Source organism: Zootoca vivipara, chromosome 10 (assembly GCF_965207765.1).
Source record: "Zootoca vivipara chromosome 10, rZooViv2.hap1.1, whole genome shotgun sequence".
NCBI lineage: Eukaryota > Metazoa > Chordata > Lepidosauria > Squamata > Lacertidae > Zootoca > Zootoca vivipara.
Window position 1 is genome coordinate 43,741,286 of NC_142593.1, and position 23,957 is coordinate 43,765,242.

General features: G+C 43.0%; 2 protein-coding genes across 9 annotated transcripts in view; both read left to right on the forward strand.

Moving 5' to 3' along the window:
* Window positions 1–1,216: 1,216 nt before the first annotated feature.
* Window positions 1,217–18,576, forward strand: C10H5orf34 (chromosome 10 C5orf34 homolog). 6 transcript variants are annotated; one of them, XM_088653017.1, is made up of 15 exons: window positions 1,591–1,684; window positions 3,412–3,552; window positions 4,324–4,474; window positions 4,610–4,838; window positions 5,456–5,545; window positions 7,671–8,302; window positions 10,432–10,533; window positions 11,492–11,612; window positions 12,125–12,216; window positions 12,508–12,580; window positions 13,675–13,845; window positions 14,540–14,634; window positions 16,539–16,631; window positions 16,979–17,019; window positions 17,744–18,576. In XM_088653017.1, exons 3-15 carry the CDS (start codon window positions 4,446–4,448, stop codon window positions 17,983–17,985), a joined length of 2,010 nt encoding a protein of 669 aa, XP_088509143.1. In that variant the 5' UTR covers window positions 1,591–1,684; window positions 3,412–3,552; window positions 4,324–4,445; the 3' UTR covers window positions 17,986–18,576. The 6 variants fall into 6 exon arrangements, 5 of the variants coding, with proteins under 5 accessions (XP_088509142.1, XP_088509143.1, XP_088509145.1 ...); XM_088653018.1 differs by having other exon boundaries at window positions 1,683–1,786; XM_088653016.1 differs by lacking the exon at window positions 3,412–3,552 and having other exon boundaries at window positions 1,217–1,684.
* Window positions 18,577–18,956: 380 nt separating this feature from the next.
* Window positions 18,957–23,957, forward strand: part of TMEM267 (transmembrane protein 267) — a 28,755-nt gene continuing 23,754 nt past the window's right edge. For all 3 annotated transcript variants that reach the window (XR_015946179.1, XR_015946178.1, XM_035100621.3), the window contains exons 1-2: window positions 18,957–19,083; window positions 22,889–23,276. Coding sequence is in view for 1 of the 3 variants with exons in the window: in XM_035100621.3 (XP_034956512.1) it covers window positions 22,953–23,276 (324 nt within the window). In the remaining 2 variants the exon portion in view is untranslated. The remainder of the gene's footprint in view (window positions 19,084–22,888; window positions 23,277–23,957) is intronic.

A 23,957-nucleotide genomic window follows, 5' to 3' on the forward strand; every position in this document is an offset into this window, starting at 1 on the left:
AAAATGTCTCTTAAAGGGTGGCAGAAGGGCCTCAATTTATGGTAAATGTTCCAATTTGCTCTTACAAGATCTCTATAAATTACTGCATTTCTTAAAATAAAAGCATGTTATTTTAATGATTTCTTTAAACCTTTTAAAAAATCCTTTATGACATTTATCTCTCAGGGTAGTCTTAGTATCTACCCTATCAATTTGTGGGGGTGGGGGAGTGAAACGAAACGAGATGAAAATTGTTATATGCTAGTAAAGTAACAAAGAATGAAAAGAGTGCAATAAAGGTACTCTTTTTTTGTGAATTCTGAAATTTGAGGACTATATTCACAATTTGACATTTCCAGATAAAATTGTGAATTCTCTGACTGGTAACACTAGTGAAATGTCACTAGTGCTTGTTTTCTTTTAAAACGTTTAGGGGTACAGGTACTCTCATTTTGACGCAAGAAAATAACCATTTTACAGTTCAAACCGGGAAAAATAAATACAGTAAATGGACAAGAGTACAAAGATTCACAAAATGTTTAGGGGTATGCGTACCCCTGTGTACCCCCAGAAAAAAGCACTGAATTCCACTACAACAAATGTTAGGGGATTGTATCCAATGCCAGTGCTACCCAGGGGCAGCTCTTAGATTCATCAGTTTCAGTAGGTAAACTTGTGAGTAGGACTAGCACTGGAGGCTACAGGTGGAAGTAAAACAAATATGCATTCTTCACCTATGTGACATCCATCCCTTTAGATATTTGAAGGTGCCTATCACATCGCCTCTCTGTCTCCTCTTGTCCATGCTAAACATCCCCAACTCCCTCAACTGTTCCTCATCAGATCATCTTGGGTCGCTTCTCCTTGCACACACATTCCAGCATGTCAGTATCCTTCTAAACCTGTGATATCAAAGACTGACTGCCTTAAAAAAATAAGAAAACGAATCAGGGACGGATTTAGGTTTGGTGAGGCCCTAAGCTACTAAAGGTAGTGGTACCCTTTATATGTCCAGCTGTCCTTTGTCAACAACAAATTGTCGCTGGTTTTTTTTTGTGTTGAATATATGCTATATGGTAATTTCTGGACCTAATATCTAAAGCCATTTGCACATGTTGCCATGCAACCAGTCCATGCAGAATGTAGGCACCCTGTATATACCGTATAAATGAGCAAACCAGTGCTATTTTAGGGAGCAGGCGGGGCCCATGACTTACATCATAGGAGCCTACACAAGACAAAACACTGTTGCTGTATGTAGCTTTTATTTTTTTGTTTTTTATCTTATATTTTGGAAATGTACATTCCGTTGTTGTTTTTTCCTTTAAATTTTTTTTGGGGGGGCCCAAGAGAGGGGAGCCCTAAGCTGTATAGCTTGTTTAGCTTATACGTAAATCCGGCACTGTAAGAACTATGCAGGCCCACAGCACACCCTTCCGAGGGCTCGTGCGCTAAATCGCCAGCGACGCGAGCCTTGAAAGCTCCAACGCTACGGTATTCAACCGGGTAACCAGAGCTCCGCCTCCTCCTCCCCGGCGCCGCTAGTCCGTATGATCCGCCCAATGTTTCTCTCCAGCTCCTCCTCCTGCTGCTGCCGCTGAGCTTCCTCCCGTCGCGCTTTCTGGTTGGTTTGCCCGCCTTTCGGCGCGCCGTCTGGAAAAGGGAAGGAGCCGAGTTGCTGCTGCTGCTGCTGCTGCGCTTTCGGGTAGGCTTGAGCTTCCTTCTGCAACTCTCTTGGTGCATCTTTGCCTCTTTCCGCGTTGTGGCCGTGCAGAAGGGGAAGGCTCTCTAAGTTAGGCTCTCTAAGGTAGGGCGGCGGGGTGGCGAGGGGGCAGAAGGGGGGTGGTCACAGTGCCGGATTTACGCATAAGCTAAACAAGCTACTGTATAGCTTAGGGCCCCACTCTCTTGGGGAGCCCACAACAAAATTAAAGGGGAAAAACTGGATGTACATTTCCACCTTATAAGATAAAAAAACAAATGAAATGAAACCTACATACAGCAACAGTGTTTTGTGTTGTGTAGGCTCCTATGGTGTGGTGTAAGTCATGGGCCCCGCCAGCTCCCTAAAATATCACTGGTTTGCTCGTACATACTGTATTGGGTGCCCACATTCTGCATGGGCTGGTTGCATTCCTTTGATAAAATACATATTTTGCTATGTGCAAATGGCTTTGGATACCTATTAGGTCCATAAACTACCAAATAGCATATATTCAACACACAAAAACAGCGACAATTTGTTGTTGACAAAGGACAGCTGGACATATAAAGGGCCCCATTACCTTCAGTAGCTTAGGGCCTCATCAAACCTAAATCCGGCCCTGGGGGTTGTTATGAAAAATGTCATTTTTCATAACAGGGTGGAAATGGTACAGTCATACCTCGGGTTACAAACGCTGTGGGTTGTGGACCACGCCAAATCCGGAGGTACCGAAACAGGTTACTTCCGGGTTTCGGCGCATGCGCAGAAGCACAAAATGACGTCACATGCATGCATAGAAGCACTGAATCACGTCACTCGCATGTGCAGACGCGGTGCTTCAGGTTGCGAATGCTGCGGGTTGCGAATGTGCCTCCCGCACGGATCACGTTCGCAACCCGAGGTATGACTGTATGCACAAGTGAGACAAAATGCTCTTCGTACCCTAACAGGAGTGCTTCTATTTGGGGTTCCTTCCAGACACAAGCCATGTGCTCTTCCTCAAGGAGCTTAAGCAGGACATTCCTCAGAGCTGGCCCAGTTTGGGGGAGGGGAATATCCAGAATATTAGGGCCACGCTTTCCCCAGGCCAAGCAAAACGACATAACATGGAGTGCAAGTGTTTGGGCTTCGGAGGGAGAGGGAAGTTGACTGGTGACCACAGCCTCTGCATCTGGTCACAGAAAGTGTGGCTCATCTCACTTTATCTTCACAAGAACCCTGCGAGGTAGATTGCGCTCGGGCAGTGGCTGGCCCCAGGCTAATCAGGGATGCGAACACAGAATCAGAAAATTTTAGAGTTGGAAGGGGCCACGAGGGTCATCTAGCACAACCCCTTGCAATGCAGGAAATTTCTTGCCCAATGTGGAGCTCGAACCCACAACCATGAGATTAAGAGTCTGATGCTCTAGCGACTGAGCAAAATCCAGGCAAAATCCAACATACGTACTCTTTGCCAGCTTGCTATTCTATATGTGTCTGCTGAGCTTAACAAATTGGGTTGTTATGTTAGATACAGTTGCTCTATGGGTGTACATATAGGGATCATCGCAGCTGCTTGCATTTTTGGACTCTCTTTGCGGTATTGGCTATGGGGGCTATCATGATGAGTTCCTCCACTGCAAAATTTACCTCTACCTTGATGCTTCTTAGCCAGAGCAGGTTGCAGAGCTGCATGTGTGTAGACTTTAAAGTGGGTATTTCTGACAGAATGTTCCTCCCCTGCACAGATTCGTGGCCAGCGGTAGTCAACATAGCGCCCTCCAGGTGTCATTTATTACATTTATATCTCACTTCTCCTCCAATAAGCTCAAGGCAGTGTACATGACTTCTGCCCCTCCCACATTTTGTCCTCATACCAACCCTGCAAGGTAGGTTAAACTCAAATATAGCAACTGACCCAATCTCTTCCAGATCCTTGGAGAGAGGCTGCTTCTCTTTAGTGGGTACAGTGGCAGTTGAGGTAGTTTAGATTCACAGTCTAGACATTGGCCCTGTTGCCTACCTTGTGGCAATAAAAGGAGAGAAGCCAAAGGTTAAAAAGAGCACATCCCTTGACACTCTTAAACAGGCATGGGTAAACTCGGCCCTCCAGATGTTTTGGGACTACAACTCCCATCATCCCTAGCGAACAACCAGTGGTCGGGGATGGTGGGAATTGTAGTCTCAAAACATCTGGATGGCTGAGTTTGCCTATGCTCTAAAACCTATGTGCCCTGCTTTGTTTTCAGGAGGGGAAACTAGCAAAATTAATGCTGTGGCCTACCTGTATCTTCTATCTATAACAAGACCATTGATCCATAAAATGAAAGCAATAATCAATGTTCTGTACTATAAAATAAGACAGTATTGTAGATGATTTTAAAAAATTATAAAATTTTCTTACCTGCACTGATAGTCATTGTTTGGAGGGGCAAAGTTCAAAAACCGGAACACCTACTTCCGGGTTTGCAGCGTTCGAGTTCTGAATTGTTCAGGAACTAAGCTGTTCAAAAACCGAGGTACCACTGTACTGATTTCAAAAGCCAGTAACTGCCAACTGCCAGGTCTCAGGACCTGTGAATGTGGGTTTGTGAGCCTAAAATTGAATTGCATGTGGATCACTCTTAACTCTGTCTAGACTAATATTCTTGTTTCCCCAGAAAGTATTTATTCTACCATTCTGCGGAGTGCTGTGCACTGCTCAGAGGTCTGAAAAGATGTGTATAATGCTCTGATTGGCTGCGTAGTTCTGAGGGAGCTTTCTCTCTGTATGTTTGGCTGAATGTATTCCTGCTCTGTAGAAGGCCTGAGGTGAGCGAGACAAAACCTTATTTCTCCTCAAATTATACACTGTTTTTGCTCTGTAAAGTGTTAATCAGAACTTTTTGCTCTGGATTTTGGGTGTGGTATCCACAGCCCCTTAAGTTGTGATCTTCTTCTTTATAGATTGTCTTTGAATAAACATCTTTCATCTGCCACCATGGAGTCAGAGAGCATCATGATCCTTTATGAGGACGATTCTGTAGAAATCCACTATGTGGATGGATCCAGGTTGCTGCTTTCTCCTTGTGGGTCTGAGTTTTTATTTGAGAAAGCTATTCCTGCCTCTGCCCATCCCATACAGCCAGCAGAGCGGATTCGCCAGAGAACGCCATTTGCTATCAGCATCTACAGGGTAAACTAGAACATCTTTCTGTCTAAGCAGAGTTCCAGGAGAGAGAAGGGGTTATTGTGGGATAGTAAATATCTGACATCTTTCAGCCCATGCGTTAAGAGTTTGGATTTGATATCCCGCTTTATCACTACCCAAAGGAGTCTCAAAGCGGCTAACAATCTCCTTTCCCCTCCTCCCCCACAACAAACACTCTGTGAGGTGAGTGGGGCTGAGAGACTTCAGAGAAGTGTGACTAGCCTAAGGTCACCCAGCAGCTGCCTGTGGAGGAGCGGAGACGCGAACCTGGTTCCCCAGATTACGAGTCTACTGCTCCTAACCACTACACCACACTGGCTGTTACGACACAGATGGGCAACCATTTTCAGCCTGTAGGTTGCATTCTCTTCTGGGCAACTTTTTAGGGACTAAATGCCTGTGCTGAGTAAGGTCAGACTGAAAAGTGGATTTCACCTTTGTACTGTAGCCTAGTTTCTAAATATATACAGACGATAAGGGTATTGGAACTAAACATGGGTTCTTAATTGCCATTCCTCTCCTTTAAGAAAGGGAGAATTAAATTTATGCTTTTGTTAATCTACAAATTACATATTGCTGTTTTTGTGTGTGTATGTTTTTAGGAGAAGCTTTTGCAGGCAATTGATTTCCGGAATCAATATTCTGATCATCCCTATTTACCTTCAAGTATTATACCTCCTGAAAGGAAAAATGTAAGTGCTTTTTGTAGGCTTATTATTCTTATTTATTAAACTTATTAGTCACCTGCAGGTCTCCAAGCAACTTACTTGTAAAGGAAAATATACAATACATAATACCATAGGAGAAAGGGGAAGGCCATATAATACATGAACATTTCCTATAATAAAAAGATTCCTTCAGTAGCACCTTAAAGACCAACTAAGTTTTTATTTTGGTCTGAGCTTTCGTGTGCACACTATCTGACGAAGTGTGCATGCACACGAAAGCTCATACCAAAATAAAAACTTAGTTGGTCTTTAAGGTGCTACTGAAGGAATTTTTTTATTTTGCTTCGACTCAGACCAACACGGCTACCTACCTGTAACTATTTCCTATAATGTAACATTTATGGAAAAACAAAAAAACAACATATCAGCCATATAAATAATAGCAAACAACATTAACAACACTCAAATAATAAACGAAGCAACATCCCCACTCACTAATTAGCAAATAAAGAAGACCTCAGCCCCCTTCCTAGTGCAAAAACCATTCACATCGAACCAACCATTTCCCAGCTTTAACCACCCCACCTCACCCAGAAGTCAAAGCCAGCTGTTGCAAAAATCATTGCTGGATGGGTCCTCTGTCTTCCAGGGATGGTCTGGTGTCTCTCTTCCCCCTTCGGGAGGGAGCAGTAGCAAAGCAGGAAGATGGTAGCAAAAGTTTCACCTGCTTTGCAGCTGACCTGGCTCCTGCTCCTCTTGTTGCTGGTGGGAGTGCAGAGCAGAGACCTGCCTGCCTGGTGTCAAGGCCAGCTGTTGCAGATCTGTGGTGGTGTGGGGATTTGACAGATCAAAGTGGGTCCAAATTAAATTGCTGCTCATGGGAGTTGTAGTCCAAAACATCTGGAGAAGCACCAGGTTGGAGAAGACCAATTAATCATAGAATCATAAAATTGTAGAGTTGGAAGGGACCCTGAGGTTGCATCTAGTCCTCAGGGACCACGTAACACCGGTCCCCAAAGACCTACATTGGCTCCCGGGACATTTCCAAGCACAATTCAAAGTGTTGATGCTGACCTTTAAAGCCCTAAATGGCCTCAGCCAAGTATATCTGAAGGAGCGTCTCCACCCCCATTGTTCAGCCCAGACACTGAGGTCCAGCTCCAAGGGCCTTCTGGCGGTTACCTCCCAGTGAAGTTACAGGGAATCAGGCAGAGGGCCTTCTCGGTAGTGGTGCCCACCCTGTGGAACACCCCCCCCCATCAGATGTCAAGGAAATAAATGACTATCTGACTTTTAGAACAGCGTTTCTCAACCGCTGTTCCGCGGCACACTAGTGTGCCGCGAGACGCTGGCTGGTGTGCCGCGACGTGCGGCGACGAGAAGGGCGATTTGCATTGTCACGTGCCTGGCGGCCGCCAATAAACAGCACTGACCCGCCAGAAAGGAAGCCGGCCGGGTCATGACGCGGGGCGAGCGCAGCTCTCAACAGCCACCACCACGGGAGGGTGGTTTTAGACAAACTTAAAGAAGCTGGCTGGATGAGCTCAACCTGAAACTTGCTGAGCAAAGGATTGTGCTGGCAGAGAAATCAGCGGCTTGTGAAGCCTTATTACAGGAGATTGCAACCAACACAGCAATTGGCAAGTGTTTCTTACAGTCATAATTATATAGTCAATATAGGGCGACACAGAGTTAATTTTTTTAACTTTTTTAATGGTGGTGTGCCTCGTGATTTTTTTCATGGAACAAGTGTGCCTTGGCCCAAAAAAGGTTGAGAAACACTGTTTTAGAAGACATCTGAAGGCAGCCTTGTTTAGGGAAGTTGTTAATGTCTGATGTTTTAGTGGGTTTTTAATATTCAGTTGGGAGCTGCCCAGAGTGGTTGGGGAAGCCCAGCCAGATGGGTGGGGTATAAATACATTATTATTATTATTATTATTATTATTATTATTATTATTATTATTCCAACCCCCTGCAATGCAGGAATATGCAGCTGTCCCATATAGGGATTGAACCTGCAACCTTTGCTCTCACCAACAGAGCTATCCAGCTAATATGTAGCAATGAAATATGTAGCAATAAAATAATAAATAGCATTGCGGTGGCATTGTGCTTAAGATTTGAATAGTTTTCCTTCCCCTCTTAACAGATTCTTTTCACAGATATTTCTAAAGCCAAATGGCCCACTTCTCATGCTGAGAATGGAGCAGCCCATTTGCACCATGGCGCTGTGACCATCTCCTCTCTAGATGGCCATGCTAGTCTGACCTTGCCTGACCTTCAGCAAGAATTTACAGTGGAGTTTTTGTGCAAAGTCAGCCAGAAGTTACCGCCATCACCATTAGATAAAAAGTGTGGCGAATCGATCCAGGATCAGTGTGGAAGATCCGGACAGAATTCTGCCGGAAAGCCGTCTTCTCAGCAGCTGAGAGCAGAAGATGGAGAAGGTGACCTCGACAGGTCTGTGGCACAGAATAGGCAGGACAGCAACTCAGGATCTGTGCAAAAATTAGAGGAGAGCCCCTGGTCTTTCCAGCACTGCTCATCAGAATATTGTTGGGTTACTCAACGTCTGTCTGTGTCCTCCTGCTCTGAACAATGGAGGTACCCTTTATCATTGGCACTTAGGTTTTATCAATTGCACACTGGCAAAGAACCTGAACTGGATGAAGGAAACACAGATGTTGGGATTGCAGAGCTTGGTGTATCACACTCTTCTAAGGCAGTCACTTGTTTGCCTTGGGCTTTACCACTCAGCTGTCATGCTCCTTATTTGCACAGGTGAATTGTTTTTATTTATTTATTTACTAAAGTATTTCTATTTCTGTTTTCTTTTATTAAGTCCCTTCCCCTAACTAAGGTGGCTAAAAATCTGCTTAAAAACAGCAGTGAATTTTCCATTGTCGCTCTGTGAGGGGAATAGGGGCTTCAACATGCTTAACAAATTACTGTATTTTTTGCTCCATAGGACGCACCTGGCCATAGGACGCACCTAGTTTTTAGAGGAGGGAAACAAGAAAAAAATATTTTGCTTTCTTGAATTGTCCTAGGTATAGCGGCCAACTCCTAGAGGCCCAGGTACCTTTGCCCACCCCCACCCCCCCTTAAATATTTGAGGAAGCTTCTTTTGCAAAGGGGGAAAGCTCCATGTTTTTAAGGATCAACTCAAAGTTGTGCAGCTTTTTTTGCAAATGGGAAAAGCCCCATTTTTGGGGGGGTGTCAGCTCACAGTTGTGCATCTTTTTTGAAAAGGGGGAAAGCTCCATTTTTTAGGATCAGCTCAAAGTTGTTGAGTTTCCTTGCAAAGGGAAAGAATCCTGTTTTGATGGGGTTCAACTCACAGTTCTGCAGCTTCTCTAGGAAAGGAAAGGGACCCAGTTCTACAGTTTCCAGACAGATAATCCCTCTGCAGACAACAATTGAGGCCTAGGCAGGGGGCCGGGAGGGGCCGGGAAGGGAGCTAGCTCTCTTATCTCCCTCTCTGATCTCTTGCAATCAGCTGCTGAGTGGGTTCCTTTCAACACTCTCTTTCCCTAGTTAGCCTTTAGCTCTTTCAAAAAAAAAAAAAGCACGATCTGCTTTTTGTCCCTGGGCAATTCGGCTCCAGGGACCACGCATTCGCTCCATAAGACACACAGACATTTCCTCTTACTTTTTAGGAGGAGAAATGTGCATCTTATGGAGCGAAAAATACGGTACAATCCAGCCAGGTTTTTTTGGGGGGGGGGGAGCTATTTAAAATGGTATGATACTGCTTCAAATGTGCAGTGCAGATGGGACTTCCTACTGAACATAGTGGAATTTCTTCTGGGGAAACAGATATAAGATCAGGTTGCTTTTAGGCTTGAAAGCAATATCTACAGAAGGGATGGTTTACTTCTAGCCCTGCTGGGTTCCTAACTTCCACAAGCCTCAGCCAGCATGGTCAGTGGCTAGGCTCCCCCAGTCTTGCCCTACAGTACTTGTTCTGGATTGCTTCATTTATTAGCAAGCAGGGTGGATTTAAATCACTAGTCAGTAAGACTTGATTTAAATCAGGCATCCTCAAACTTCGGCCCTCCAGATGTTTCGGACTACAATTCCCATCGTCCCCGACCACTGGTCCTCTTAGCTAGGGATCATGGGAGTTGTAGGCCAAAACATCTGGAGGGCTGCAGTTTGGGGATGCCTGATTTAAATCTTTTTTTCCCGAGAAAGACTCATTCTTGCTTGTATAATCTTAATATTTACAACCAGATGAAGGTTTCATTTTTGGAATAATAAATTTTCAGATTGGTTTTTACAGTTATATCAAAAATTACTGATTTGGTTATACAGTACTATTAGAAATACATAGACAGATAATTATGAAGTATCTGTGTATCTGAAGAAGTGTGCATGCACACGAAAGCTCATACCATTGACAAACTTAGTTGGTCTCTAAGGTGCTACCGGAAGGAATTTTTTAATTTTTTGTTATGAAATTATTCTGAGGTTTAATTAAGTTAACTGTTTATATTTGGACAACTTTTCTGCTGTACTTTATTGGAAGGAGAAAAATAATCATTTCCTTAATAACAATTTAAACAATTTATTTAACTAAAGCAATAACATTATAGCATATGTATCCATGTTTGTTAACTAATATGGTTAAACGGGTTTTTGTTTTTTTAAAAAAAGGATACTTAGACTGAGTTTTAGCACACATGAAAAACTTAAAACAAATCCTTATTTCCTGATGAATAGCCTTTGAACTATAATGTAACTTAAATAGAAAACTATCTTTAGAAAGTTTTTTCCTCCAAAAGCATTTTTATTTTAAAAATCCAATTTAAATAAAAAAACCCGATTTTTTTGTTTTTAAAAATCATTTATTTTTATCCACCCAGCAGGATTTTGCTAAGTTCAATGTCTGCTGATTTGTTTCACAGGTGGGATTTCTCTGATTTCTTGCAACTGAGGAAAGAGGACAGTGGTCAGTATTTGTACTCCCAGCCAGTCAAAATAGTGTGGAGTGAGGGCATCATTTACAGGTGTGTAAAACAAAACAAAACACAAAGTTTAATGACTAACAAATTAATATTGCTTACCTAACATCGGGAAAGTTGGTTTTTTAAAAAATATATTGAGTTTTCAGGAGAAGTCTCCAAATGATTTATGTGAAGAAGAAAAGCTTGAAAGCTGTACCACACTCTTGGGCAGTACTATGCACACTTAACCTGGGAGTATGTGTCTGCCTCTGAGTACAGTATTGTAGAGAGCTACTACAGCCATTCCTCGGGTTACAGATGCTTCAGGTTGCTTCTTTTCAAGTTGCGTCCCGCGCTGAACCTGGAAGTACCCAAACGGGTTACTTCCGGGTTCCGGTGCTCGCGCATGTGCAGAAGTGCTAAATCGCACTTTGCGCAGAAGTGCCAAATTGTGACCCGCACGTGTGCAGACACGGCACTGCGGGTTGCAAACGCTGCAGGTTGCGAACGTGCCTCCCGCATGGATCACATTTGCAACCCAAGCATCCACTGTACTTCTACAGTTAATGCACTTAAGTCTTGTTGACCCCAATGGAGCTGAAGCATAGATGATGATGATGATGATAATGATAATTTATTATTATACATCAAACATTAAAAACTTCCCGAAACAGGCCTGCCTTCAGAGGGCTTCTAAAAGTCAGTTAGTTGTTTATTTCCTTGACATCTGATGGGAGGGCATTCCACAGGGCGGGCGCCACCACCGAGAAGGCCCTCTGCCTGCTTCCCTGTAATCTCACCTCGCAGTGAGGGAACCGCCAGAAGGCCCTCGGAGCTGGACCTCAGTGTCCGGGCTGAATGATGGGGATGGAGATGCTCCTTCAGGTATACTGTACTGGGCCAGCTGCAGTCCTGTACACGATGTGACTTCAGCCAACACCACTATTTTATCTGTAATTAATCCACACAGTCTCACAAGGTAGTGAAACACTCAGCAGGACTAATCAGTACTTTCTCTTAGGTTTCTTCTTGGAGCTAGACACATAGAAATCTACCCCGGTGATGGCTCAGTTTTCAAATCGGAAGGTTCCTTTTTGGGGAAATATTTCACTCGCTATTATATCCAGGAAGGAACGAGGGAGGTAAAAGATGCCATTTTATCTTTCAGACCCATTCAAGATTATTTGAGGAACGTTACTGTAGGTCTTCTATTATGCTATGTTTATAAATTACAATTTCCATTATGTTTTCCTTGCCACTTGAAAAATGGATCACCCAGGCATTTTTAGAGTTAACAGTGATATGTCCAGCAAAAGGTGGAGATGTTTGAAACTGGCAGGCATGGCCTGGTTTTTCAGTTTGAGCCCAACGTTTTATACTCTATTCCCCCCCACAGAGCTACAGTTCTCAGAGTGGCTTAACCATCAATCCCTTTTCACAGGGAACTCTAAGAATTATAAATCTGTGAAGGGAATAGAGGCCTCCTGACAACTCTCAGTACCCTTAAGAAATGGCGGCTCCCAGAATTCTTTGGGGGAAGCCATGACAGTTCAAAGTACTATCACAGTGATTTAAAATGTATGGTGTGACTGTGCCTGAGATTCTTGGTTTGCTCATTAGAAAGCAATTTCCTTTTCCTTTTTGCATCTTTAAGAGAGAAGAAACAATGTATTCTGCAAGCGGTCTACCACCTGATATCCCTGGGGGTCTCTACTCTGTGTGGACCATTATCACTCAAGCTGTAAGGTGAAATATTTTGGCTCTGCGTTTTTGTTACTCCACACACCAAGGGCATGTATAGCTGAGTTGAAGGAACATTTACTGCCTTTTTCTGTGTCTTATAAAGCGCCTGTTGAGTAACTGACCCAATTTACATCGTGACATGGAAAGGGTATTGAGTTTAGGAAATGCTGTTTTATTGGTAGGCTAAGGTGCTAACAATAAATATACAGGTAAATATAAACTGACTTTCTTTTTGTAAAGCCAGTATGTCCTTATGAAACATATTTTGTCTTTTTCTTTTTTTAAACTACCTAGAGTTCTTCAACATAATCTTGAGCGCATGCTTTCGTTTACCCATAATTACTCTGTCTGCTGCTGGAAGGCGATGGTAAGTAAGAATGAAAGTGCTGGCAGTTGACATCTTGTAAAATATCATGCTGGTCTCTGTGCTCATAGCACTTCTAAATTTTCAGGGTGAAAAAAAATCTAGGCACATGGAAATTTTAGATTTCCATTCCCAACCAATTTGAAGAGTTTAGGGCAGGCAATTGTGTTTATAAAGATGTATATTTTTATGAGAGAAAATAAACCTTCTTGACCTATTGAACAAATGCTGCAAATTATATATAGACTCTTTAGGTCCTATTATCCCCTAAACTAGAAAGTATGAAAATAAATGAAACTAGAAAAGGATCAGAAAAAGCAAGAGGGCTTTCCAGTAGATATTTTTGCCATTGAAATCCTACTCAGTATTGATCCAGAGCAGATTCCAATGTATAGTTAGCAGAGTAACAAACCCGTTGCAGGATTTCCAAAAATAGACTAGACTAGAGGCAATATTTTATCCAGCAGAGTTTTACTGCTACTGAAGGCAAATGAGCATAATGGTCACAAATCCAATACCTTCAGGACTGGCACTGTCCATAAGAAATCCAGTTGCAGCAGGCTTCAACTTACAATAACTTATAATAAGTCTAAACCAGGCATCCCCAAACTCGGCCCTCCAGATGTTTTGGGACTATAATTCCCATCATCCCTGACCACTGGTCCTGTTAGCTAGGATGATAGGAGTTGTAGACCCAAAACACCTGGCGGGCCAAGTTTAGGGATGCCTGGTATAAACCTTGACACTAAGTATACTATGTACAGAACACCACACCAGAAGGAAAATAGATAGACAGAGTGAAACCCAGGCTCCTTCTGGCCTTACTTTTATAGTCAGCATGACCTTGACAGAAAGAGATAACAGGACCAGTTTAAGCCAGCTGTACTCAGCTTCTCTGAAGGTATAACCCAAACATCATGAACCTTCTGCTTGTTTCCTTTCACACAGAGAAGCTTACAGAACCCTCTTGAATTAAGCAGAATAGGAAAGATCTCTATACATCAGATCAATACTTAATGCACTAAGAAATGCAAACATGACAATTTCCCCCATGTTATAAATTAGTACTTATTTTTGTCCCATATTGTTTCTTTCAGTGTTCTGAGATGGATAGAGGACAAATGCTGCCGGTCCCCCTTGCTGAAACAATTGTTCCCAATGTAGGAAGACTCTTTGCATATTCAGATAATAAAGTACACGCTGTTTTTTATGATGGAATAATCCTGAACATGGTATGGAGTTTCACTTCTCAAGATGGAAAATCACAGGTCAGCCTTACAGGGTGTTGATTTAATTTATTCCGTGCTTGGGAGCGTTTACCTCCTGGTACCTGTGCAAGAGAATACATCCTGAGTTTCCTGCTTTAGCTTTTTCAGTTTCATCATATGGGTGGCCTTTTATAAAATAACTTCATGAACATTTAAATAGAGAAATCATTTTGTGGCAACTCTTTCCCTTTAACAGGGGCTACCACTTGTTAATTGTTAGTCACATCCCTGAGAAACGCTGCAGAATTTGTCTGATCCCCAACCCCATCCTTGCTGCAGTAGAAAATTGGTGAGGTGTGCCTCTTACAATTTCTCTGCCCCAAACAGGGTGCAGTTGAGAATCCATTTGCACACAGCTCTGGTTGTTGATTGTATGGTTGTCCAGCAGGCAGCAGTCAAAAACCTATTTAGAGTTGCTCTGCTATAAACAACAGTAAAGGTGAATGAAATTTATTATGAGAGTACGGGGTTTGGCTGGGTTTGCTTCTGGGCTTGAAGAACTAGGGATATATTAGTATCCAGAATTATACTGACCCACTTGGCTACAAGGAGAGCTCAGAATTGGAAGCGTGCAGGGAACCAATCTGGAGGGGGAACTAGAAAACTAAGCCCCTACCTGAAAAAAAATGGCAGAAGTACTTGGAAGGAGGGATGAAGTAGGGCACTTCTACTGATTATCTAATTTTCTTCTAAGAGACCTCAAGATGCTAACACAGGTTGGTGCAAAGTCACTTCGCCTGCAGGAGCACAGCAGCTCATCCATGTAGATCATCCTGGGCTCTATGAAAGGTATTTGTAGATGTTTTGGATAAATTTAGGAATTTCAGTATGATTTAATTTGCCCCAAAGAGAAAAATGCAGGTGAAATATTTTTCCTTCTTCCTCTTGCTGCAGATTTCGGTAGGAGTCATCAGTCCTTTGACTTCAGCAGCATACATTTTAACAAGTGCTTTGGGGAGATAGTATTAGGCACTGTGTTCGAAACTCCCATCGAAACTAGGCACGTTTTACAATGGGGAATGTCATTCGTGCGAGCAGCTTCTCGAGTTCCAGGCACAGTATTGCGCTTAAGAATTAAAACTGCAGAATGGAAGAAAAGAAGGACCTTTTTCTTCCTCCCTGCTTCCAGCTACTCTCTGAAGACTGGAGAAGAGACCCTCTTAAGAATATTAGGGGGGTGGGCAGGTGAAGGACTAGACCATGGGTAGGCAAACTAAGGCACGGGGGCTGGATCTGGCCCAATTTCCTTCTAAATTTGGCCAGAGGACAGTCCAGAAATCAGCATGTTTTTACATGTGTAGAATGTGTCCTTTTATTTAAAATCCATCTCTGCGTTATTTGTGGGGCATAGGAATTTGTTCTCCCCCCCCCAAAAAAAACTCCGCCCCCCCCCAGGGTCTGAGGGACAGTGGACCAGCCTGCTGAAAAAGTTTGCTGACTTCTGGACTAGACCATGTGAAAAACGGAACATAATATTTTACCTGCAGTTCATTCATTTTCAGCTTTGTATTCTTTTTATTTTAAAAAGCGTGCCTAGACACTCTGTTGTTGTGCCCATAACCTAGGTTTAAGGTGCTATTTGACTCCTAGCTTTCATACCTCAGTTTCTAACGCTGATTAGGCAGCTATTTTCCTAGAGCTATTTTCCTGCACTACTTCTGTGTGCTGTTGGCAGAACATCATGTGGGATCAGATGCTAAAGTCTTGTCCCCCAACTCCCTCGCGTTCATTTTTTTGCAATCCAAGCCAATAGGAACATAGGAAGGTGTCTTACACTGAAGCCAGACCATTGGTCCAGCTAGTTCAGTCTACACTGACTGGCAGCAGTTCTCTGGGGCTTCAACAGGGAGCATTCCCAGCCCTACCTGGAGATGCCAGGGATTGCAACTTGACAGGTGCTCTCCTACTGAACTGCAACCCTTCGGTAGGTAGAGGCATTTCAACAGCTGGATCCAACCTCTACTATAGCAGCAGCCCTCATAGCTCCTACACTGCCTTGGAATCTTTGGATAAAGGCGGGGTATATAAATCAATTATTAGTATTTATATAAAGTATACCTGCAGAGATTACCCCTTCACTAGCACAGGAGTGAGCAAGACAGCTTTGTGTGCGACTTTGCGGCTCTTATCGTACCAGTTTCACATCTGAATACAGACTCCTACATTCCTTCAGTTGCCAAGCATAAAAAAACCCTTCTGCATCTGCATTCGAAATTCTCCAGGTGCATTTTGCACCTGGCTATCAGCTGCTTGTGACCAAGTGAAGATGCCCAGGCGCTAGGATGGTGCCTGACATCACCACCACGTGAAGGTGCATGCCTGGGGATCCTTGGATCTCGACTGTTTTCACACACCAATACAACATCCTGCAGTATTCTATCAGTTATATTTTTATCTGCACAATCAGAATGAATTTCAGGAAGCTACATGCTTTTTCCTTTGCAGCCTGAGCTGGAGCAGTGAACAATGTTATAGTTAATGGCTGTAGCTTGTCTTCACTTACCCCACCTCGCCCTGCCCTGCTCACAGTTGTAAAGAAAGCTATTGTACAGATGCATCCTAAGAGTAGGGAATTTGCCTCCCTATCAGAGACAGGTGGGTCTGTTTTCCTAATTAGCGACGGGATGCCCCGGCTGCCATTGGTGCCGCCCATTCATGGTGGATGTAACACAGCTTATTTTTCTCCAATGCAGATATGTAACAACCGTGGTCAAATGGTGCAGAAGCTTAAACAAGGATGGAGAGATGTGTGCAGTTACACCACAGCCTATGCCTGAAGAGACCTGGTATCCATCTTAAATGGCTCTCGGGGGGCCATCTGTATTTATTTTTAAACATCAGTTTATTCAGTTTTATTTATTACCTCTCTTTGGAAACCATTTGGATCCATTAAGAGGCAGGGGGTGGACCACTGAAATTGGTCTCTCCTCCCTGCGGAGGGGAAGGGTCACAGAGAGGTCTAGTTGCACCAGGAAGTGATCTGACCATGACACTGCTTTTGTTCCACTGGAACTTAATGTCAGATCACCCCTGTCCACAGAGGTAAAGACCAGATCTAAGGCATGTCATTGTGGTAATAAGCAAAATGGTATTTTGAGAAATGTGTTTTCAGTTTTATCTTTGTATTTTATAGGTCAGTCGCTGCTGAACTTGAAAAAATAAGAAGATTCAACTGTATCCTTTTTGAGCACATTTTGAATCCACAGAGAAGTTCTTAGCTGGATTGGATAATTCTGTTCTTGAGGCAACCAATAATAAACCTTTTCTATACTTTGGTTCAGTTTGTTAGCCAAAGTTACTATTAAGGTGTCTGCAAGTACAGTAGTATTAAAATGGAAAGGGGCCTTCACATTACTTTGTTTGTCATGTGGCAGTTTAGTTTTATTTAAGAGAAAGGATTTTTATTTCTTGGGGGTGGGATATGCATTATGTACATATTTAATGACATATTGAAATAACCTCTGGAACTTCTTTTATATCTTGCAGTGCAATCCTAGACATGTTCAGTGGGACTTACTCCCAGCTAAGTGTTATAAGTTTGCGGACTTACACTGCAATTGAAACCCCAGCCGGGAAGGAATGGGACCACTGTTCCATCCACAGTCTTGCCACTTATAATGGTAGGGGTGACTAATAACCACTTGCCTGTTTTGAGGCTTCCTGTGGGCTGTTCTGCACATTCGGCAGGCAGAGTTTCACACCAGCGGAGTGCTCAAACTACCCACACCCCTTTCAAACCAAACACAAAGCAGGTTTGCGTTGCAGCGTGTATTGAACTCCGTGATGCCATCACAAATACAGTATAACACAAGACAGCTTATGAATTACCCCTGATTCCCTGAGAGAAGAGATTTGGTTTTTATCCCACTGTTTTCCCTCCTTAACTATACAACTACAGTTTTAGTGGAGAACAGCAATATTCCAAGTATGGTTTCAGCTGCAAAAAGAAATTCATCGTCCAGCACAGACAGGCAGAACAGACCAGAGGAAATCTTTTTAGCTGAGAATGTTAATAAAAAGAACATAGCTGAGACTCTGGAAAAAACTTCAAAGGTCATCAGTGATATTGACTCCTTCTTAGCTTCCTCTGTAAAGAGAAACAAGGTCAAAAGTAATTCTGGTAATTCTGTCCCTCATTAATCTGATTGAAGTAGAAAATGAAATTTGGCCATCCAAGGTCAGGCCACAGAGTTGTTCTGAGTCACTGACTTCATAGATAATCAAAGGCAGGATTATAAATTAAGGATATAATTTATTTGAGTGTATGTTGTGCGGTTGTTTGTTTATATTTTATAGCTTCCTTGTTTCTCTTTGGAGATAGGTGGGATAGAAAATTTTAATATAAATGTTTGTGTGTGTATAATATATGTGTGTTTGTATAATATAAACTATGGTTTGTTATAAAAGGCCAGAGATGAGAGGATTTTGTTGTAATGCCAAATGTAATTGCACTGTATAATCCTGTACTGAATTAACAGTTAAGAATTAGTTATTTCCTACATGCTTGAAAATCACTGGCTTTGGAATTTCAGCTGTCGTATTTTATAACATTTTATTCTGATATTTGAAGTTTTTTTGGTAGAGGTGGGAGAAGGAGATCTATACCACTGTTTCTGTTTATGGATGTTTGAATAAAGCCATACAGGTCAATTAAGCAAGGCATAATATTTAACTACAGTAAGTCTTCTAGTACGTTGGCTGTTTTTCAAATAAAGTTACAATGAAATTTCATCGTCGCCTTTTGCATTTTTTTATACTTTCCACAGCAAGGAAAAATTCCACCCTTTTATTGTTCCTGTATATGTATACAGTAGTCTCAAAATAATAATTGGACCGATTCAATTTTTATAGCTGTAAAAGTCCCCCACCCCCCACGCCCTCAAAAAGATGGTGCCAATAAAACCTTGGAAAAGAGATTTGGAGAATCCGCTCTACCTGTCATATGGAAACCCCTGCATGCCACTCATCCCCCCCCCCCCAGCAGTCTACGCACACACACATTTGCGTTCAGGAAGAGGAAGAGCCGCTCTCGTTAATTGCCTTGCTTGTAGCATAAACGACATTTCAACTCTATCTCTAGAGCGCCCCGCTTGAATGCGAAGCGAGAGGAAGGAAGGGCCGTCGCTAAGGCGGGTGGGCGGCGCTCCCGCCGCTCTCCCAGGATGCCGAGAGGGGGGGCGCCGGTGGGCGGGTCCAGCGCATGCGCAGCCGCCCATTCCTCTGGCGCTGCTGAGGGAGGTGAGCAGGGCGAGGGGGGCGCTGAGGGGGCAGTTGGAGGCCGGCGGGGGTTGGCTGTGGGGAGGAAGAGGAAGGGAGCGGGGGCTGCTCTCGAGGGCGGCTCAGGGAAGGGTTGGAGCGGGTCTCCCGGGGTGCGCCTAGCCGGTTCCTCGCCGTCGCCACTCGGTGCGGCGTCCCCTGAGAGAGCTTTCCAGCCCCCGGCGTTGTAGGCAGAAGCTCGACTGGGAGCTTCGCCTGCCCTTGGAAAGTACGTGGGGAAGGCGACAGGGGCAGACAGAACAGCAGAACTGGAAGGGGCCGCGAGGGTCATCTAGCCCAGCCCAGGAGTCTTTCGCCCACCGTGGGGCTCGAACCCACGACCCAGAAATTAAGAGTCTCACGCTATACCAGCTGAGCTCACCCAGGCTATCGACACACTATTGAACCGCCTTGAGACCTGGTATAGGGCGGTATATAAATTCAATGAATAATAATAAATTGATTTATATCCTCTTCTTTTCCATGCGGGGGTACAGCTTCCCCCGTTGAGTTTCTGCCTGCTGCTTAGGGGAACAGGTACCCAGTGGTGATGGGGAAAGGGTATCACACACACACACCCTCAGGGCAAAGCCCCCCATTGTGTGCTCGTGCTGCTATATACAAGTCTATTATTATTATTATTATTATTATTATTATTATTATTATTATTATTAGTTGTAAGGGTGATGATTAGATTAGAAGGGAGTGGAGGGACTCAGACTCATAGCAGTGGCTATGAGAGGATAAAATCCGGCTGAGGGAGAGAAGATTGAGGGAAGGAAGCGCCTGAGGATGCTCCATGGAGGTATAAGATCTGAGGCTAGGCCTTAAAGCAGTCATGGTGAAGGTTGGGGGGGGGGGTATTTATAGGCACTACTAGGATAAAGGGCTGTCCAGGTTTGAGCTGAACTGAAGGGTAGAAATGGAGGCAATAGAAAGTGGAGGTGGGATTTTGAATGTGTTGTCGAAGCAAGGGCAGGAACAGAGCTGGGCTTTGTTGTTTAGGATTAAAATACGTCAGAAATCATACACAGCTGGAACATTCATCCGGTCCCTTTAAGAAGAAAGGTAGGGGGCAGGAGTAGAAAGGAGCTCAAATTGCCTTGCAAAGAATGCTACAAAGTCATTACTGATAATTGGCTTGCACGTTCCTATATTAGTCATTATAACATAAAATAAAGCAAGAGCCAGATTTTGTAGTACCCGGTACTTTTCTACCTTGTTGCCTGATTCATGATTCTTGCATGCATTGGATGAGTGGGTAGTTATTTACAAGCCTGAGCTAGAAAGAGAAGTTGCAGGATCTTGGGTTGGGTCAGTGTTTATTGCTACCGGTAGTTAGGTAGTCAAAGCAGGTTAGTTCTGAAGTGCTCAACAGAGATCCAAACTAGCTGGCTGAAGCGCAACTGACCAATCTTTCTGAAAACAGTGGATAACAGGCAAGATGAAACAACTTGAAAAATGGGCAGTAGTTCATACTGGATTATTACTGGCCTAACATATGTCTGGAAATATAGAAATACGGTTTCTGATCATCTCTTAGTTGCTAAAAGTGACTTTACATGCAACGTTTTAGATGTATAGATGTGAAGGTTAAAACAGTACATATATTTAGATCATGTATTATAAAGTACTCTTTTTAGAATAATACAGATTTGGCTGCCCTCTTCTCCCCAGCCCATATCCCTTGCTAAATTGTGTGCATAGTGGCAAGCCTGTATTTGTTATGTACAGTATAGTGTAAAAGTTCCTTCCATTCTTATTGTAAGATTTACGGCAGGAGTGGGCAACCTTTGGCCTACTCTCAGACATTGCTGGACTCTGGTTCCCTTCATCCCCAGCCTACATGGCCCTGTGGTCAGGAATAGTGGGAGTTGCAGTGTACCTGTAGCTGGAGGGCCATGTGTTGCCCATCTTTGATTTTATGCATGCAACATTGTGATACTAACCTCTGTATAGTTACAGGTAGGTAGCCGTGTTGGTCTGAGTCGAAACAAAATAAAAAAATTTATTCAGTAGCACCTTAAAGACCAACTAAGTTTTTATTTTGGTATGAGATTTCGTGTGCATGCACACTTCGTCAGATACACTGAAACAGAAGTCACCAGACCCTTATGTATATTCAGAGGGTGGGGGTGATGGGAATGGGTGATGGGCTGATAGGAGTGGTAAACCTGCTGATGACTGTTGTTGTTGTTGTTTAGTCGTTTAATCGTGTCCGACTCTTCGTGACCCCATGGACCATAGCACGCCAGGCACTCCTGTCTTGCACTGCCTCCCGCAGTTTGGTCAAACTCATGTTCATAGCTTCGAGAACACTGTCCAACCATCTCGTCCTCTGTCGTCCCCTTCTCCTAGTGCCCTCAATCTTTCCCAACATCAGGGTCTTGGTCTTGCGGGGAAATACATAATCAAGCTTTCCTTAGCACCTCAGCCCTTGCTCTCCCCCCCCCCCCCCAAGACCAATTGCAGTCATTAACAGTCGTTAACAGTCATCAACAGGTTTACCACTCCTATCAGCCCATCACCCCCACCCTCTGAATATACATAAGGGTCTGGTGACTTCTGTTTCAGGTGTATCTGACGAAGTGTGCATGCACACGAAAGCTCATACCAAAATAAAAACTTAGTTCATCTTTAAGGTGCTACTGAAGGATTTTTTTTATTATTTTGTAACCTCTGTATATTTCCACTTTCCTGTTCCCTATTGCTACTGCCTGCAAAGTTTAAGCAAAGGTGTAACTTAGTCTCCTAACTAACATGGGTAAGTAGAGAAATCTTTGTTTATCACTTGCTGTTTTTCCAGCTCAGGCTTTAAACGTCTCTCCTACTGGTATTGCAATGCTTGGTCTGGTGAAACACTAGTTCCTCACTAATTTATTTTGCTTCCACCACATTCTCCAGCTTTACCATTTTGTAACTGCTGCAACTTGAGCTCTCTCATGGTGGTGGGGAAAAGGGCATGCCAAAAAGGTTCTCCATTACAGAGCTGTGATTATGGAGTTTGTCCATATTCTCATCCAGTGTTCAGGTATTATTTTGAATAAATTCTGTACTCAGTATCACAACCACTGTAGTACACTTTGGATGTAACATCCAGAAAGTATCTTCCCTGTTTGTGGCAAGAACTGGGCAAAGTGAATGTGTTTGGCAAGAAGTAATAAACTAATTAGAAATCACTAGTTAATTAACAAGCAACATTAATTATGACTCATTCGTTTATTAACTTAGCGAAGGATTATTTCCTTTGTTGCTAGTGCTGCAAAACTAGCCTGGAACTCCATGTGCTAATTTCACCTTTCTCAGAACAGCAAGAGCTGCAAAGTTATATTTGTCTTTTTGAAGATATTTTTATGAAAAACAAAAAAGAGCACATAGCCACATGCATTGAGGTGTTTCTTCTGGACCTAGGGCAGGCTTGAGGGTGCGAGGAAGAAGCAAGAATGAAGAAAGCATATCAAAGCAGATGTGGCAGATGAGATGGAATAATAGCTAGAACAGATACTAGCTGTGAGCTTTGAAAATGTAGGCAAGCAGAAGGGCAGAGGAGAGGTACTGTGCGTGAAAATGAGTGCTATAAGAAATGCAGGTTTCAAGTAGGACACTGTGTGACGTAATATGCACAGATTTAGCTTTGTATGGAACAGTGAACCAGAAACATGTGTTTACAGAGATTCTTATTTGGCTCTCAGATTTCTGTGCTGTCCTGTGATCTTTCTGCTCATTTAAGGAAACACATTTTTAGTACTGATAAGTCCTCTCATTAAGCTTTCTCTGATAATTACAGAATGACTGAAGACTTAACAGACAATGGACCGAATGTATCCTGATGGCATTTTGTGCATGGAGACATGTTGCTTACTATGGCATCTGAGACTGAAAAGGCCCATGCTCTTCTCCAGTCATTCAGCACAGCTTCTGTAATTTCAAGCCTAGGATTGGGGTTTTTCTGCTTTGTAGCAGATAGGCTTCTGCAGTTTGCTGTCATTCAGCAGAATGACTGGCTGCGAGCACTCTCTGATAACACTGTGCATGGTGTTGTGGGATTTTGGTCTTGGGCAATAGTGATAGGACTCAAGAAGAAAAGTGACTTTACAGAAGTCATTTTAGCTGGCTTTCTTTCATCTGTCATTGATGTGGATCACTTTGTTCTAGCTGGATCTCTTTCATTACAGGTAAGCAAAACCACAATTTAATTACCTGGATTTTTTTTTTAAAAAAGCACATTTATGCATAATTTGAACCAAAAACATTGGAAGTATTTTTAATGTTAATTTCATGTTCAAATTTTCCATTTGATTACTTGGTTGTGCTCAGGTTTGAAGGGCAGACTTCAGTGCAAGCTATCCTGATGTTCCATCTCTTATCTGTTTTGGATTTGATGGGGATGGGAGTCGGATAGCTTTTTATGCTGATTAGTGTGCAGAGCTAGGAGATACTTTGCATTTAATTTAAGGGCGAAACTGTTGGTGGTAAGAAAAAATGGTATAAAGGGCAAATTTCCTGGATGCCAAGATCCAGGTTTGGTGAAAATACTCTTTGGTGAGATAAGCCTAGCAGAGATTTAAAATCACAAAATATGCAGCAAAGTAAAGCCTGGAAATAATAGGCTGTTAGACCTTTAAAATTTGCCTTTCTAAACTCCTTCCCACAGCGTAGAGAAAGACCATACATTTAGTAAGTTAAAAATTGTTTACTTACAAACTCTCCAAATGTCAGGTTCAGGGGCTTTTCTCTACAGCATTCAGAAAAAGTTGCACAGGCTGTAAAATTTTGGCTTAGTGGTGAAAGTTCCTAAACTGCTGACCCAGACTAATAGCAGCACAACAGCTTTGCCACAGTGACTTGGATTCACT